Source organism: Protopterus annectens, chromosome 4.part1, assembly GCF_019279795.1.
Source record: "Protopterus annectens isolate FY-2018-M chromosome 4.part1, PAN1.0, whole genome shotgun sequence".
Classification (NCBI taxonomy): domain Eukaryota; kingdom Metazoa; phylum Chordata; order Ceratodontiformes; family Protopteridae; genus Protopterus; species Protopterus annectens.
Window position 1 is genome coordinate 966,884,978 of NC_056734.1, and position 15,222 is coordinate 966,900,199.

Below are 15,222 nucleotides of genomic sequence, written 5' to 3' on the forward strand. Positions count from 1 at the left end.
TACACAGAAAAAAAAAAATAGAGAGTCCATCCCAATCCTAAATTACCTCAAAACACATCTGTCATTAAACAGACTTGAAATAGAACTGAAAAATCTGAAGGTTAGTCACTGTAACAGAAAAATCATTGCTTGAATCATTTGGGAGGATAATACAGCTTGTGCTATAAAGAGAGGGAGGAAGCTGATGAAAGAGAAAAGCAGTGCCACCGAAAAAGACATGTGAGTTGTGGAGAGGAGTAAAGCCAAACCCAAAATGCTAAGGTCAATCTAGATTATTTCAACATTACAGAGACGGGGGACTTCAAAAGTTACATTCTTGAAATTGAATTCAACACGAACGGGATCGTGAGTAGTAGAAGAGGATTTTAAATCCTCTGTTCACAGGTGAGGTAATGTATCCTGTCTCCAAGTAAAGTGAATTATAATAAAATTAAGCAATTTATGTTTGAATGTTTTAAAGTGACTCCTGAAGCATATAGAAATTTAGACAGTGTAGAAAAAAAGGCAGATGTGAGTGATTATATTGCAGAAATAAGCACTTACTCTCATAGACAAGTCACTAACTTTGAAAGGCTAGCAGACCTTTTGATGAGGGGAGCAAGTACTCTACTCTTCTAGGGCACATGAGAATCTGCTTGTCAGACTGGGATTGTAGCATTGTTAGAGAGGGGGAAGAAAGGGGGACCTTTGTCCAGCTAACTGGTCACAGCTGCACAGGAACTAGATAATTACCATTGCAGATTCCTGTAAGGGGACCCATGGGGCATCCTAAGCCATTGCCACATTCAAAGGAAGGTGTCACCAGTATGTGCCTACATTGTAGGTTTATATGTTCTTAGTTTACCCAAACCAACATGCAAGACTCCAGTGATACCAGTGCTCACTGAGACAAGATGGGAAACAATGCTTACAGGAAGCAGCAAGCAGGGCTACAACAGTGGTGAGCTGGAACAACTTTTTCACCAAACTACCACAAGTTTCTGTAATCTGGTGGAGAGGAAAGAGACCATCATCAAGAGGGATGCATCATCAGACACAAATGACTAATGTCAGGTGTTCAGTTGTTAAAAAGGATCAATATTTGCCCAGGCAGTTCAGTTCAGTTATAGCCTTGTGGGGGATATCTTTTTCTGATAATATTGGCTAGAGTTGACTTACACTGGGAAGGAGAGCAAGGAAACACACATGACACTATCTAATGATATCCTAGGAAATGTTTCTGTAGGAAAATATTTTGACAATGCAGCAGTCTATGTACATGTGATTACATGCAGCCAGGCAGGGAGATAAGCAGCTGAGGTGAGACCCCAATAGTGCCTGCACATTCAACCAAGCCTGCTGATCGGGGGTGCTAGTGAGTAGCAGTAATCTCAAATCAGGCTCACAGCTGGAGACAGCTACTAGAATTCTTTTGGAAAGGGATACTTCAAAGGACGAGCAAGATGGTAGTAGTAAGCCTGAATTAACTCTCAGAAGATGCAGACTTTCTTTGCAGGTGGGGGGGGGTCACCAAGAAAGTTGGACTGGGCTAATATCCCAACAGGCCCAAGAAGAAAAGCTCCACATTAACATAATAAGTTAAATAATGAAGTTATTAAGAACCCAATACAGAAGAACAACATATTAACTAAGTAAAAATTCACAAGTCCAGTTCATACAGTGTGAATCTATGCATACACAGTGCAAATATTTGGGCAAAGTTGTGAAAAGAACTTTTTCAAAAGTTAAAGAATTCACAAGTTGTAATTCACATCAATGACCTTAAACACACTGAATACATACTTTGGAAAAGAGATAACTAGATAACATAGCTTAGGCAAAAGTATATCTATTGTTAAGCTAAGAAATAAATTGACTAAGTTTAGAGAAAAGGAATTCGTAAGAAGTATGCTGGGGGGAGGGGGGATTGTCCAGCTTGGCTACTGCAGGAACAGAGCCAAGTCTTATTTAGGTGGTCTTTTAGTAGATGTTCGAACTTGGAGAGGTTAGAGGCAGATCTAATTTGTAGAGGGATAGTATTCCATTTTTTAGCAACTAAGAAGAGATTTTGGCCAGAGGATTTAAGAGGTTTATATATGTTAAGAAGATGATGTTCATTATATTGAATTGATGATGGTCTATTAGGGTGATAGGAATGGATAATAAAAAAAAAATAAAAACAGTGAAAGAGGGGCTAAGTTTGCCAGACCTGCTAAATAAGTGTTCTATGATGCACAAATTCAGAACAGCCTAAGTTGCAGTGTCCCACTCAATCACAGACTCACTTGCACACATTTCTCTGACTGTGGGCCACCAGCAGCAGCCCAAACCAGTCTTGTTATGATCTGCCACTGCTGAACGGATAGGACCTCTTGCTATATTTGTAATTTTGTGTGTTCTCACTGTCACTGTATGTGGGCAGGTTTGTTAGGTGTGTCTTTTGAGACTTGCTGAATACCTGTACTGATCTGAAATCCTAGACTGTGGTCCAAGAGTGTAAATAAATACTTCTACACTCTTTGAATTTAGGGTTTCTAGGTCACTTCAGCCTTAATGAGTACAGCTTGAAGTTTGATTCCTCTAAGCAGCATTTTTAGCTAGGAATGATTATAAAACATAACTTTTTTTGCAAATGGATACAAAAGTAAGGAATCCAATTTGTATTTGTTAGAAATGTTTATTTCATGTTTTCTTGTATTACAGTTTGAAGTTGATGAAAAGACATATTTCAAAAATGTCCTCAACAGCGTGAAATTCAACATCAAACAGTCAGTGAAGAAAATACACCAAGAGGTTGATAAGACCACGTAAGTCCTCATTTTGCAAAGTCTTACCTGTGAGAAGCCTTGCTATCTTTTTTATCAAAAGTGTTAAATGCAATTTGACTTCTTTCCAGACACCATTTACAAAGCAGTATATTTCAGTTTTTCACTGTGTGTGTGTGTGTGTGTGTGTGTGTGTGTGTGTGCCTGTGTCTGTGTCTGTGTGTGGGTGTGTGTGTCTGTATATTTTCTATATCTTTCATGTCCTCCCATCCGGCATACATTCACAGTAATGTCATAGGCTGTATCGACCAGAATTCTACATACAGTAATAGAGCATTGTGAGTTCATAGGTTGGTACTAGGCTATCAGCCCTAGGGCCTATACAAGCCTAGCCATAACAATTCCCTGGATATTTCTTCCAACAATATTTACCTCCCTGGACCCCTGTCTAGCAGGGTGACTGACATGATCCCCGGGGGTGAATTTCCTATCTCCCATCCAATCATCAAGGTTCCTTTTGAAGCGGGCCGAGGAGGCACTCTGCTTGACATGTATGGGCAGTCTATTCCAGAGTATGGGGAGTCTCTGGGTCAGGAACCTATCCCTCCAGCATGTTTTGTTCATTGTGATGACAAGGTTTAGATCCCTGGAGCATGTGGCTCTGAAGGATTGGGATTTTTTTTAAGTGGAGCATGTCCAACAACTCAGGGTTTGACATGGCCTTGTATGTTAAGCAGAGATTGCCTCTGAGTTGACGATATACCACAGAGTATTGCTGGAGATTTTTTTAGATGGTCAGCATAGGACATCTGCTTTAGGCCGTTTGGCAGATGTCGGGGCGTTGTACTCTATAATGGGTCTAATGAGGGATGAGTACAGTAGGACAATGACCTCCTTTTTTCTGGATGAAAATCCCTTAGTGATGAGGTGTGCCACATAGAAGGATTTCCTGACTGTTGTGGTGATGTGGTTATCGAAGGTGAGACCACTGTCTCTATCAAACGTTCGCTGTTTAGTGTACTGCCACCTATGTGGTAATTCATGGGTGCATGGTTTTCCCCAAAGGGGATAACTATACATTTCTTGACATTAAGCTTGAGCCCATGGCTCAGGCACCAAGCATCTGTTTCTGTAAGGCCTTTTTGTAGAATATTCACATCATTTGGGGATTCAGTATTGGCTCCCAGTTTGCAGTCATCTGTGAATTTTGTTAGCCAGAGTCCCTTAGTGCTGGCCTGTACTTCAGAGAAGGAGATGCCAAGCAAGAGCGGTCCCAGGACTGAATCCTGAGGTACTCCACTTGTCACTTGTCTGGAGCTGGATTTGGAGTCGGCTGCTTTTACAGTCTGGGTTCTGTCAGTAAGCCAGTTGGCAACCCATCGAGTGATGTAGGGATTTATGTCCAGCTTAGTACGTTTATCTATGATTCCAGAGTGGGGGATGGTGTTGAAGGCCTTGGCGAGGTCCAGATAGGCTGTGTGGACCACCTTACCCTCGTCCACAGCTCTGGAGACTGATTTGAAGACGTCAGTCAGGTTCAGGAGACAAGATTGGCCCTTCACAAACCCAAACTGGGTGGGGTCCAGTGCTTGAAGGTTGACGATGTCTTTGTTTATAAGTTCCATGATAATGCATTCCATGCAGTTTCAGATCAGGCTCAACAGACTGATGGGACAGTAGTTCCCGGGATCCAAGGTGGATCCCCCCTTGTGTAGTGGGATAACTGTAGCTGTGCGCCACTCAGTGGGCATGAAGCCTGAGGTGAGGCTATGATTAAACATGACACTTAGGTGAGGTGCCAGTTCATTTTGTAGTTCATGTAATACACAGCCCAGAATATCATCTGGTCCCATAGATGCTGTATTCCTAGCCTGGATAGAGTGGTTTTTGCTTGTGTGGCCGTGATTACTGGAATTTCGCAATCTTTTGGTATTAAGATGGGCCCTTTAGGAGGTGAGAGATTGGTGAAGTTGGGACTAAATCGATCTGCCAGGATATTGGCAATATCCTTGGGATAAGTATATTTAATGCCATTCTGTTGTAGCTCAGAGCAGATCTGAGCATTGCCATTTAGATTCTTGACATAACTATATAATGCCTCGTGGTTGTCTTTGGAATCTTTGGCAATTTTATTTTCGTAACTAGCTTTGTAGGATTTTATGAGGGATCTCAGCTTCTTACTGAGGCTGGTAAGGGAGTTTTTTGCATCCTGGGATTTTCCTCTTTTCTGCAACAGTTTCTTCCTTCTGTTGTATAGTTTGTTTATGGCAGGGGACTACCAGATTGGCTTCCTTTTTTTGGAGGAGAACGTCTTGGTTCTATCTGGGATGGTACGATTCATGCACGAGTGGATGTGCTCGTACAGTGCCTTAGTATAGGATTCAGCAGTTGAACTTTCAGATCCCATCTGCATGGGTGTCATGAAGTTTGTCACTTCTGCCTTGAGTATCATGAAGTTGGCTTTGGAGAAGTTTTTTATGGAAGTTTCCTTACTGTGGGGGTGGGGTGGGATGTGGATTTCAAGGGTGATTTGCTTATGGTCAGACCTGACCAATGGGGGGTGACCACTGGTGTGGAGCATCTATCTCCCATGTTTGTAATGACCAGGTCTAGGATATTGGAGTCCCTGGTGGGACAATGTATTAGCTGATCCAGGGCGTTGGAATTTGTGAATTCCCAAGAACCGTTGGGAAGTCAATGGCTGGGTAGTTGAAATCACCCAGTATTAGGGTGTTTGGTTGTATCGTAATATTTTCCAGTATGTTTAGAAAGGTGTAGTGAGAATCTTGGGGCATGGTGGGGGATCTGTAGCAAGCTACAATTTGGATTGCAGTCTTACCTAGTGTTAGTTGCACCTGGAGGATTTCAGATGCATTGTGTTGGGCAACTAGCCTGGAGGTTTGAATATCCGTGGTGAATATGGACGCTCCTCCACCTTTAGTGTTTCGGTCTTGGTTCGGTGGCCGAAAAGTGTGGTAAGAGTTGTAACCTGGTATTGCAGGGGTGCTCTCTGGAGCCTTGAACCAGGTCTCAGTTACTGCACAGATATCGATGTTCTCCATTTTTAGGAGTGCCTTGAGAGAGTGCATTTTGAGATTTAGACTTCTAGCATTGAGTAGCATTACCTTCAGATTTTGCATTCTTGTATCTGTTATGGTGGTGGTTTTGTCCTTTGAACCTTGTCTAAAAAAGACACTATAGGAGTGGCAAGAGCTTTAGCCAGTAACCTGAATCCCAGTGGTGACAGGTGCAGACCATCTCTGGCAAAGCATCGTGGTTTGTCCATCATGTCTTCCCAGAAAGACAGATCCTGGATCCCCTGTGAATGACACCAGAAGCTTAGCCAATTGTTGAAGTCAGTCATTTTGTCCTTACACTGTGGTATCATTCTGGGCGAAGGCAGGATGCTACTCAGGGCTAGAGTCATACCTGCCTGGGCCACATGATCCAAGAGCTCTTCCATGTCTCTTTTCATGTAGTCCAGGGAGGTACGTCTCAAGTCATTCACTCCAACATGGACAATGACAGAGTTGTATTTGTACTTATTGTGGAGTGACTTGAGTGCATGCGTTATGTGGCAGATCCTGGCACGTGACAGGCAACTGACTGTAATTTTCTCCTTGTTCAGCCTGGTGAGTGGGACATCAGTGTGCCTGACTATAGAGTCACCTATGACTAAAGTGTTGGGTACATTGTCTTGCCTTAGAGGGTGTTGTTGGGTGGTACACTGATGTTGTGAGCTATGTGTCACTTTGGTTGTGACTGCTGTTTGTTTGCGTTTCAGCTTCGGAGGTCCTTGTTGCTTGGGCAGGTTAATGTTAAGGGCCTCCGCATATGTGGGTTTAGTGTTGCAACGTGTGGGTGTTGATGGTGTGGGTTTTGAAGGGCTATGTGTTGGTTGAGGTGTATGTAGTCAGATATTTGCATTTTTTACTCAAACCTAATGTTATTGCCCCCACCACCCACTTGTCAGTTTAAAAATGTACTCAGCTCTGAAAATGCTACCCCCAGATACACGAGAAGAAGCATGTTATTTTCAAATGTTACAATTTATTTAGAGGTGTATTCCTTTTGCACAAGAATTCTTTGTGTAGAGCTATATTGTGAATATTCATTTACACAGTTCTAAACATTCTGTGCTGTTTGAGTGTTGACATTTGCAAGAGATGCTCAGAAAAAATGTACTCTTTTCAGTACACTGAGTATGCCTAGCTACACCCTTGAGGTGTAGTGCAGGTGTTAACCTTTTCCTGAACTGATTTATTTACTATCAATATTCATAGTATATCATACAGGGAGTACATTTTTCTTTGGCAGCAGTTAAGACAGAAATAAAATTGTCATTGTATGGCTGTAGATGTCAAGGTGCCTAGGTTTATCAGGAATTTGCTGTTTACATGCACAATGTCCTGTGATGTGATGAGAGAGAGGTTGTTGCTCTATGAATATTGGAGGGGCACCATCCTTAATACAAATAAAGCACTTGAGCATCTGCTTTCTACTCCCAAACCAGTTCAGTGTGACTGTGCTTATGGTAAAGGAGACTCCCTACTCTCTGAGGTTCATACCTCCCAACAACTTACAGCAGGAATTATGGGCAAAGCCATAAATAACAGGGGGATAAAGTCCCAAAAATATTGCTCTTACAAACTTAGAAAGTTGATAGAATAACAGGTTTTGCATTAGCAGGAGTTTTCTAAAGGATATGAAATCTGAAACTGAAACGTGTGTCATAATTTTCTGACTTCAACCCTCAATGATTTGCCGGAGAACCACAATTTTATGAGAAACAGACTAAAAATATGAGGCAAAAATCTGGGCAGTGTGTAAAAATTGGTACAGTTGAGAGGTATGAGAAGATTCTTAATTCATACCATCTAAAAATGTATCACAGTGTCGATAAAACAGTAATAAGAACTACACACAACCAAATGCAGTCTGAAAAGACTGCTTGTCTTAAATTGGCATTTCTAATTCAGGCTCGTAAAACACAGAGGATTATCGTCAGGCTGATAGCCCTAGCCAATTTCTCTGTTTGCAAAATGGATAATAAGAAATTCCCCTTTAGAGCAAAACTGAAGAGTTGAATTTCTGTTAATCCATTTCAAGAACACACAGCAAGTCAGGACTGTAACTTAGGCAGGACAAGGGGCTGCCCTAAATGCAAGATGTTAGGGGTGTGCGATTGGCAGGTATCAGTGAGGCAGAAAGGTATGAACATCTGGGGCTTCGTAATGAATGCTGATGCTGCATTCACACTTGCAACCTCTGTGTGCTAGTAACTATTGCAAGGTACTCATCACTGTGGTTTCAAACATCTTGCCACAGAAGACTTTTTTTGTCCTCAACTTTGGGTTTAAGGGTTGCCAGTCTGTGGAACTGCTCAGGGTGCCAGAAGGCCAACTACACTACATCAGCAAGCTCCCAAATTGCCAACCATAACAGAATGTTATGATGTACAAAGCTTCCAGCTAACATAACTTCACCTGTTTCAGGCTAGCATATTGAGTATATATCTAAGCCTGATCACTAAGCTTGTCTGTTTTCATTCTGAATTAATATTTGATTTAATAAAACAGATTCAGCTTAGATAACTTAAAGGAACTTTTATACATTGCTTGCGCAAAGCAGTTCCACGTTACTCTCACATTTTGATAATTTTCATACAGTCCACTTATACCTACAGCTGACGTTTTATTACTGATTATTGTAACATGAAAATAAGACAGAGCACAATAAAAAAGTTACTGCAGTGCATGATACACAGATTTTGGGTAGAATTTCTATGATACCTGCCCACTTAATGACAAGCTGAGGACTCTAATTTACTTTTTTTTCCATTTGTCAAGACTGTAGTGTTATCCTTTGAGATCTGAGGTGCTTATTCAGATGTGAATCAAAATGTTCTGCATGCTGCTGTTCATGAGAGTGCTGACTACTTCAGAGACTTAATGGATTATTTCAGATTTCAGGTTTGTAGTCGCAGCTGTTGAAACCTGTTAATTGTAAGATACTTTCTTACGGTTCCCATTATTATAAGTCTGTTATAGCAAAATTTACACATCACTAGCTCACTGGAGCAAGGTTGCTATTTACTCATTTAGGGTCATAATAAGAATATTGCATGTATTACATGAAAACATTCCACAGAAATAAAACACTGCTTGTTTTCCTGCTGATTCGATGAAGGATAACAGTGGCCAACAGGAGCCTTTCTTTGCACTTTCATCCATCTTTCTGGTGTGCTGTTTCTTTTTATCAAACTAAGAAATGTTTTTTTTAATCTACACTGTACATTAAAAGCATTGACCTGGGAAAGGTGAAACACACTCCTGTGTATGTGATTCAGTACAATAATTGCAACAAAATACATTTACATGTTTCTCAAATATCAGTGCTTTTTTTCACAATCCATGCAACAGAAGACCATGTGCAAGTGAATGCCACTTACTGATTGAAGAATGTAATCAGGAAGGGAACAGTTTGGATGGAGAAGGCAACATGTATTTTTCATAAAGGGAAGGCCTTTTCTAATGATGTTCTTTATTTGTGTAGAGAATAGTATACATAACCTGTGGCCTCGAGACCTAGTACCTTCATACAAAACTAAATTTGATGTGAATGCTGTTTTCCAGATACTGCTGAGTTTTATGGCATCTCACACACACACACACACACACACACACACACACACACACACACACACACAAATCCACATTTGTATATATATATATATATATATATATATATATATATATATATATATATATATATATACAGAGAGAGAGAGCAAGGCAGACTTAGAGAGAAAGGGAGATAGAGATGTATGTGTGTGTAGAAAGAGAGTGAGATAGAGAGGCACATCTTCTTTCTTAGGTTCATAGGAGATTACTAGGCTAATGGCTTAAGAGCTCTTACAAGCCTAGCCAATATAATACAATTTTACCCACTACATGGCTCCTAGGGATAAGAGGATGGCATGGACTTGTGCCTATGCTTCTCCTGTTTGTGACTTCCATAGCTAGGATATCAAGATACAATATCTAGTATTATGAACATGAGGGTGGTATACTATATTTGGCAGGTGAGGTTGTCCTCTTTGCCTTCAGTAGGACCAGATCCAGCACAAGGCTGCCTAGGCACATGTAAGCTGGGGGGAAGCCTATTACCCCTTCAACTCAATCCTCAAAAGATCATTCAGACAACATCAACATTACCAGACAAGTGTTTTCTTTGCTCTTTCATCCATCTTTCTGGTGTCACAAGTGTCTGACCAGAACAGTGCTAACAAGACAATTAGTTAGCATGTATCAAACAATGAGCTGTTTTTAATCTTCACTACACATTCTCTGCACATGATTTTGATGCACAATCATGTTGATAAGTTACAGTACTAAATTCCAAGTTCCATTATGCTTGTGTATCAGTAGTACAGTACAGAAAATAGGAGGATGCTCCCACCCCATCAGAGCTATCCTACACGTCATCATGTTCTGGTCAAACTGCCACCTGGGTGACCACTACATCGTGTTACATCACAACACAACACACACATACACACACACTTTGAAGTCACCTTTGGATTTATCTATTGTGTTGGGTAAGAAGCCAGAGTAAGATAATAGAGTGAGTGAGTACTCTTTTCTGATTCTTTTTCTTTTTATACATATTTTGAGTGAATCAGAACTTTTCCTTTCTGTAGCATTAATTTGTTTCCAGATCTTTTTTTGTATTATAACCTCATCCCAATTCTTATCTATACCTCTTAACTGTTCCACATTTGGAGAACTACTCAATATTTTTATTTTTAAATCTGAATCTGTTCATCTACTTCAATTTGTTATGTGACAGCTCTGACATCTTCTTTCAGTGGCTTAAATGTAAAACCAGTGAGAGAGAGAGAGCCTTCCTGGAGCTTATCTGAGTCAAAATGGACCAGAAGAGAACAAGACCACAATTCATAACTAGTACTAATTAAAAATAATGCTCCTGTGTTGTGCTGATCTGGTAACAAACTGTATATGGATGCATGCATGTGTTCAGGCAGAGGGCAAAGCTGTATGTCTCACTCATCCCTGATTTTGCAGAACATCTCTGATTTTGACTCATATTGTTGCCCTGTTCCTCCTTATTTTTGAAAATTACAGTCAATAATGCTAGTCATTAGGGTTTCATAGTTATTATTTAACAAATGCATGTTGATGCAACACCTGTTCTTTTAACTCATTAAGTGAATTAAAGTTGTCTGTCAGTGCAGAGGATTAAGGATCTGAGCTCTTAGTTAACTGCTTCCTGTAGTCAGAAGTATGAGGTTTGATTCCTTCCATCTCCGTTTTTCTCCTGTGTGATTTCGGGCAAGTCACTTAAGCAGACAGCGCTCATAGTCACCTACGAAAAGGGATACTTTATTCATTAGGTTTACCCAGTTAAATATACAAAAATAAGATGCAAACTTTCTTCTTTTTGGGGTGTTTGTACCCGATTATTTTTAGATTTGTCCATAATTCTTGAGTAAAAAATGTTGTATTTTGGTCTATTTCTCATACATTTTATGATGTTCTGGCAAATCATTGTGCAATGCAGTTACTAAATAATAACAGGCATGTGATTTTCTTCACAAAATGCTTAAAAATGCAAAACTTGCTATCCTAACAACTTTCTGACTATGCAAAACAGTATTTAAATTTCTTCCTAATTTTGGGTCTATGTTGTGCATTCTAGAGCTGAAAAGCTGAGAGGACAGTAGAGGGTTGCACTGTATGGTTCTGACTGCAGTGAGCTGAGAAACATTTCTGGGCCATTATAAATTATTTGTTAATCTGAACTCAGATTTCTAGGGTATACACTTTCATACAAATCACTACACTTGATGGTCACATGTGTGTGTGTATATATGTTTGTGTGAGTGCAGAAGAGATAGCTCTTACATTGTTTTGCTTCTCTTCATATGTTGGTCAGTTCCTCATACAATTTGTGGTTTTCTTGCAGATTGTTGTGGATTGCAGTCACTAAATAATGACAGACAAGAGAGATTCAGACTTTGCATCCTTTAGAAAATCATTGTTAATATGAAACCTGTTATACTAGCAAATTTCTAATTATATAACATCAATATTTAAACTCTGGCCCTGATTTTGGATCTTTGTCACAGATTCTTCACCTAACAGCTCAAGGAAGGGGATTGTGTATTGCAGTGGGCCATACTATATAGTTCTCCCAGCAAGCTAAAATATATTTCTAGTTTTTTTTTTTATTTATTCTGTCATTCGTTTGATTAAAAACAAACATCTGAGGTGTATACAGTCATACATTTAGCAGTAAGTGATGGTCATATATGTGTACGTGGATGAATAGTTATGCATTACAAAGCTTCTATAATGTTATGTTGAGTAGGAACAACACAAGGCTGTGAAAAATACAATCTGTTTTGTGCAAAAAAATGGAACAGCTAATATGCATAATTTTGGCAAGGTAGCAACACAGCAATGGAATGTTGCTACAAGTGGATCTATGTATCATATCAAGCTAAAAGGATCAAAATCATGGAGACATCATATTAAACATGGGAGAGAAAATTTAAGGCCATGTGTTGCTTGGTTAGAAATGCTTAGAGCTCTGGTTAAGTTCCATGCTGACGTGTTTCATAATCAACTGCTCCATCTCTGAGCAACATATCCCCAAGCTCTGGAAAATGTCTTATATCATCTCTCTTTGCACAAAGGTGGCTCCTCAACATAATTCTCAATCTACAGGCCAATTGTTCTACTTCCTCCCTTGAAATCCTTGAAAAATGTATACACTTGCAACTCCTCAACTATCTATCTAAATAATAACCTTCTAGGTTTTAGATCCAAACACAGTGCCACAACTGCTCTTGTAAGTTTTACCAACACAATCAGCCAGCTCAGAAACAATGATTGGCTCATCTCTTCTGTTTTCCTTTATATGTTTAAGGCGTTCGATACAGAAGCCCACCAAAAACTAACTAGCTTTCTTACACCATACCCATCCAGCCCTCTCTTGGTTTCACAGCTGCTTATCTTACTGCCAACAAGCAGTCAAGTGGAAAAATGAACTCTCTACTCTATTACCCATTTCAGTTGGTGTCCCACAGGGCTCAGTTCTTGGTCTGCTGCACTTCACCATCTTTACTAACAAACTCTGCACCTCCAGCCACCTAGCCATCATCATTCAATACGAGGATGACTGCTCCCTCATATGTTGTGCTCCCTCCCTTCCAGAACTCCTTGAACTAACTGAAAAATCACTCCAGACAGCAAAGACTACCTTTCTGACCATCAACTTATACTTAACCCAAATAAAACAAAGCTAATACTCTTCTCAAATGACAAACTCCTGATCCCCTTTCCCACTTTATCATCTATTCTTCCAGTAACACCAAAACTGAACCCATCAGCCACACCAAACTTCCAGGGGTCACAATAGGCAACTGACTAAAATTTAGTAAACATTTAGCTCTAAGCATTAAAAAGGTCCACTTTAAACTTGGTACACTTTACATACTTAAAGTTACTAAGTCCAGCAATAGTTTTAGGGATTGTCTGTTCTCCAACAAAATATCCAAGTCCTGGAACTCCATCCCTCAACACATATGAAATGCACTTGCATATCCAAATTGAAACTACTCCTTGGGGAACACCTAATCAGTAACTGGCTTTGCTCCTGCACATCTCCAAGCTGACCATACTATGCTGTCTCTCACAGTCCTCTAAGTCTACTACCGTACCTCACTTTTTGTTTCACAGTAATCTCACCCTGTTTCTCCCAACCACCTCTCTCTCCTTGATTTGCCTAAATGTTATGCTATGATATTGCCAAATGTACTATTGATGTGTCATGTTTACTGTACAGAAGAAATACACCACTGCTTAGTGTCACTCTTGATACTGTCTCTCCCGATATTCCACTCATGTTCTTCGTTACCTTTTATCATATTGTCTTTTTGTATATATTAATTGCTGTACATGAGATCTATCTTTCACTTTATGTTGCTTACAACTATTACTGTAAGTGCAACTGTTAATTTTGTATAGTGTTGCTTTTCCCCTGGGCCTCCACTGAATATGGACTTCTGGCCCAGTCGGACTTTCCCAGTAAACAAATGTAAAATAAATAAATAAGTTTATTTAAGTGCAACATACATGTATGTTTAGTGAAAGTTCCACAAGCAGGTCTTGGACAAATAGAAATATGCAAACTTTCAACTAACTAAATTATAGTTATGATTAGCACATGTAGCAAACCAAGAAAACAGTTGTGCATCTTTTTTATGGTGAAGTAGGAATAGATATTTCTACTGCAGCTATGTACGTATGCAGCTGTTATCATCACGTGTCCTAATTTTATAGTTGGTGCCTGCAAGAGTACAAATTTACATATCTATTCCCCAGCCTTTAAGGGGTGTGAGTTTACACACATAATGACCCTCATCTCCAAAATGCACTTAGCTGGTGGTTCTGTCAAGACAGATGTACAACTTTATGTTCTTGTGCCTCTTGGCAATTGGAATCACCAGCTAAGTACATTTTGGAGATGAGGGAGATTGTATTTTATTCTTTTTGCTTAGGTAAAAGAGTTACTAGTGATATAGTGCAGTGCATTAGGTTTGGAGGGGCTTGGAAAAGTAACTTTTGAAAATATGCATATTAAACATTGTGTGCAGTACTCTCCTTACTGTTCTGCAAGTAAGAAAAAAGAGTTTGATAGAGAAACATTGTGAAAAGTCAAATAATTTAGATTAATTACTTAAGATAAATTACTATCCCATGACCACTCTGCCTTAGTCCTTCTTGTTCTTCTTCTAAAATATTCCTTACTAAGTTTTACTCACATTTGTTTGTGTTTTATTGTTGATTCTTCATCACTTCCCAAGTATTTATACACTCCCTCTTGCTCAAGTTCTTTTATATCACATTCTTGTCCCAAAATGATGTTTTCCTGGTGCTGCAGTTTTCCCGATTTAAAGGTTGCTTTTGCATATTTATCTAGGCAAAATGACATTCTAATATCATCTGAAAACGTTTTGACAACCTGCAGCTGTGCTTTCAGTTCCTCATCATATACAGTTTTAAATCACTGACAAATAGAAGATGAGAAGTCTTTAGACTTTGTTGTTTTTTCAGCAAATCTGTATCCAGACTAGACTACCCACAGGAAAGCTTTTTTTTAGTGGAAAGAGAGAAAGGAGGAGCAGAAACTAAGCTGATTGGCCTTCTTAAATGTTCTCCCTGTATTAGGTAGAATGAGGTAATAACACTAGACTGGGAGGAGGGTCCCAGATCAAATTTACAGTAGGGGTGCGCAACTGCAAAGCCTCCAACTAACTGCAGAAATGTTTCTCACAGCAGAAAAGCAGCAGTGATCCTTTAAATGAAAGTTTTAAACAGCTAAAGGAGCCTCTAGAGAAAACCTTTAACTGCAACAAGTTATCAGAAACAAACAGTCCAACAGATGCTTA

General features: G+C 39.6%; 1 protein-coding gene across 2 annotated transcripts in view; it reads left to right on the forward strand.

Annotated features, from left to right (window-relative positions):
* The window catches only part of ECEL1 (endothelin converting enzyme like 1), a 2,857,191-nt gene that overhangs the window by 1,800,448 nt on the left and 1,041,521 nt on the right, over window positions 1-15,222 (forward strand). For both annotated transcript variants that reach the window (XM_044070676.1, XM_044070677.1), the window contains one exon: window positions 2,683-2,786. In XM_044070676.1, the coding sequence (XP_043926611.1) occupies window positions 2,683-2,786 (104 nt within the window). The remainder of the gene's footprint in view (window positions 1-2,682; window positions 2,787-15,222) is intronic.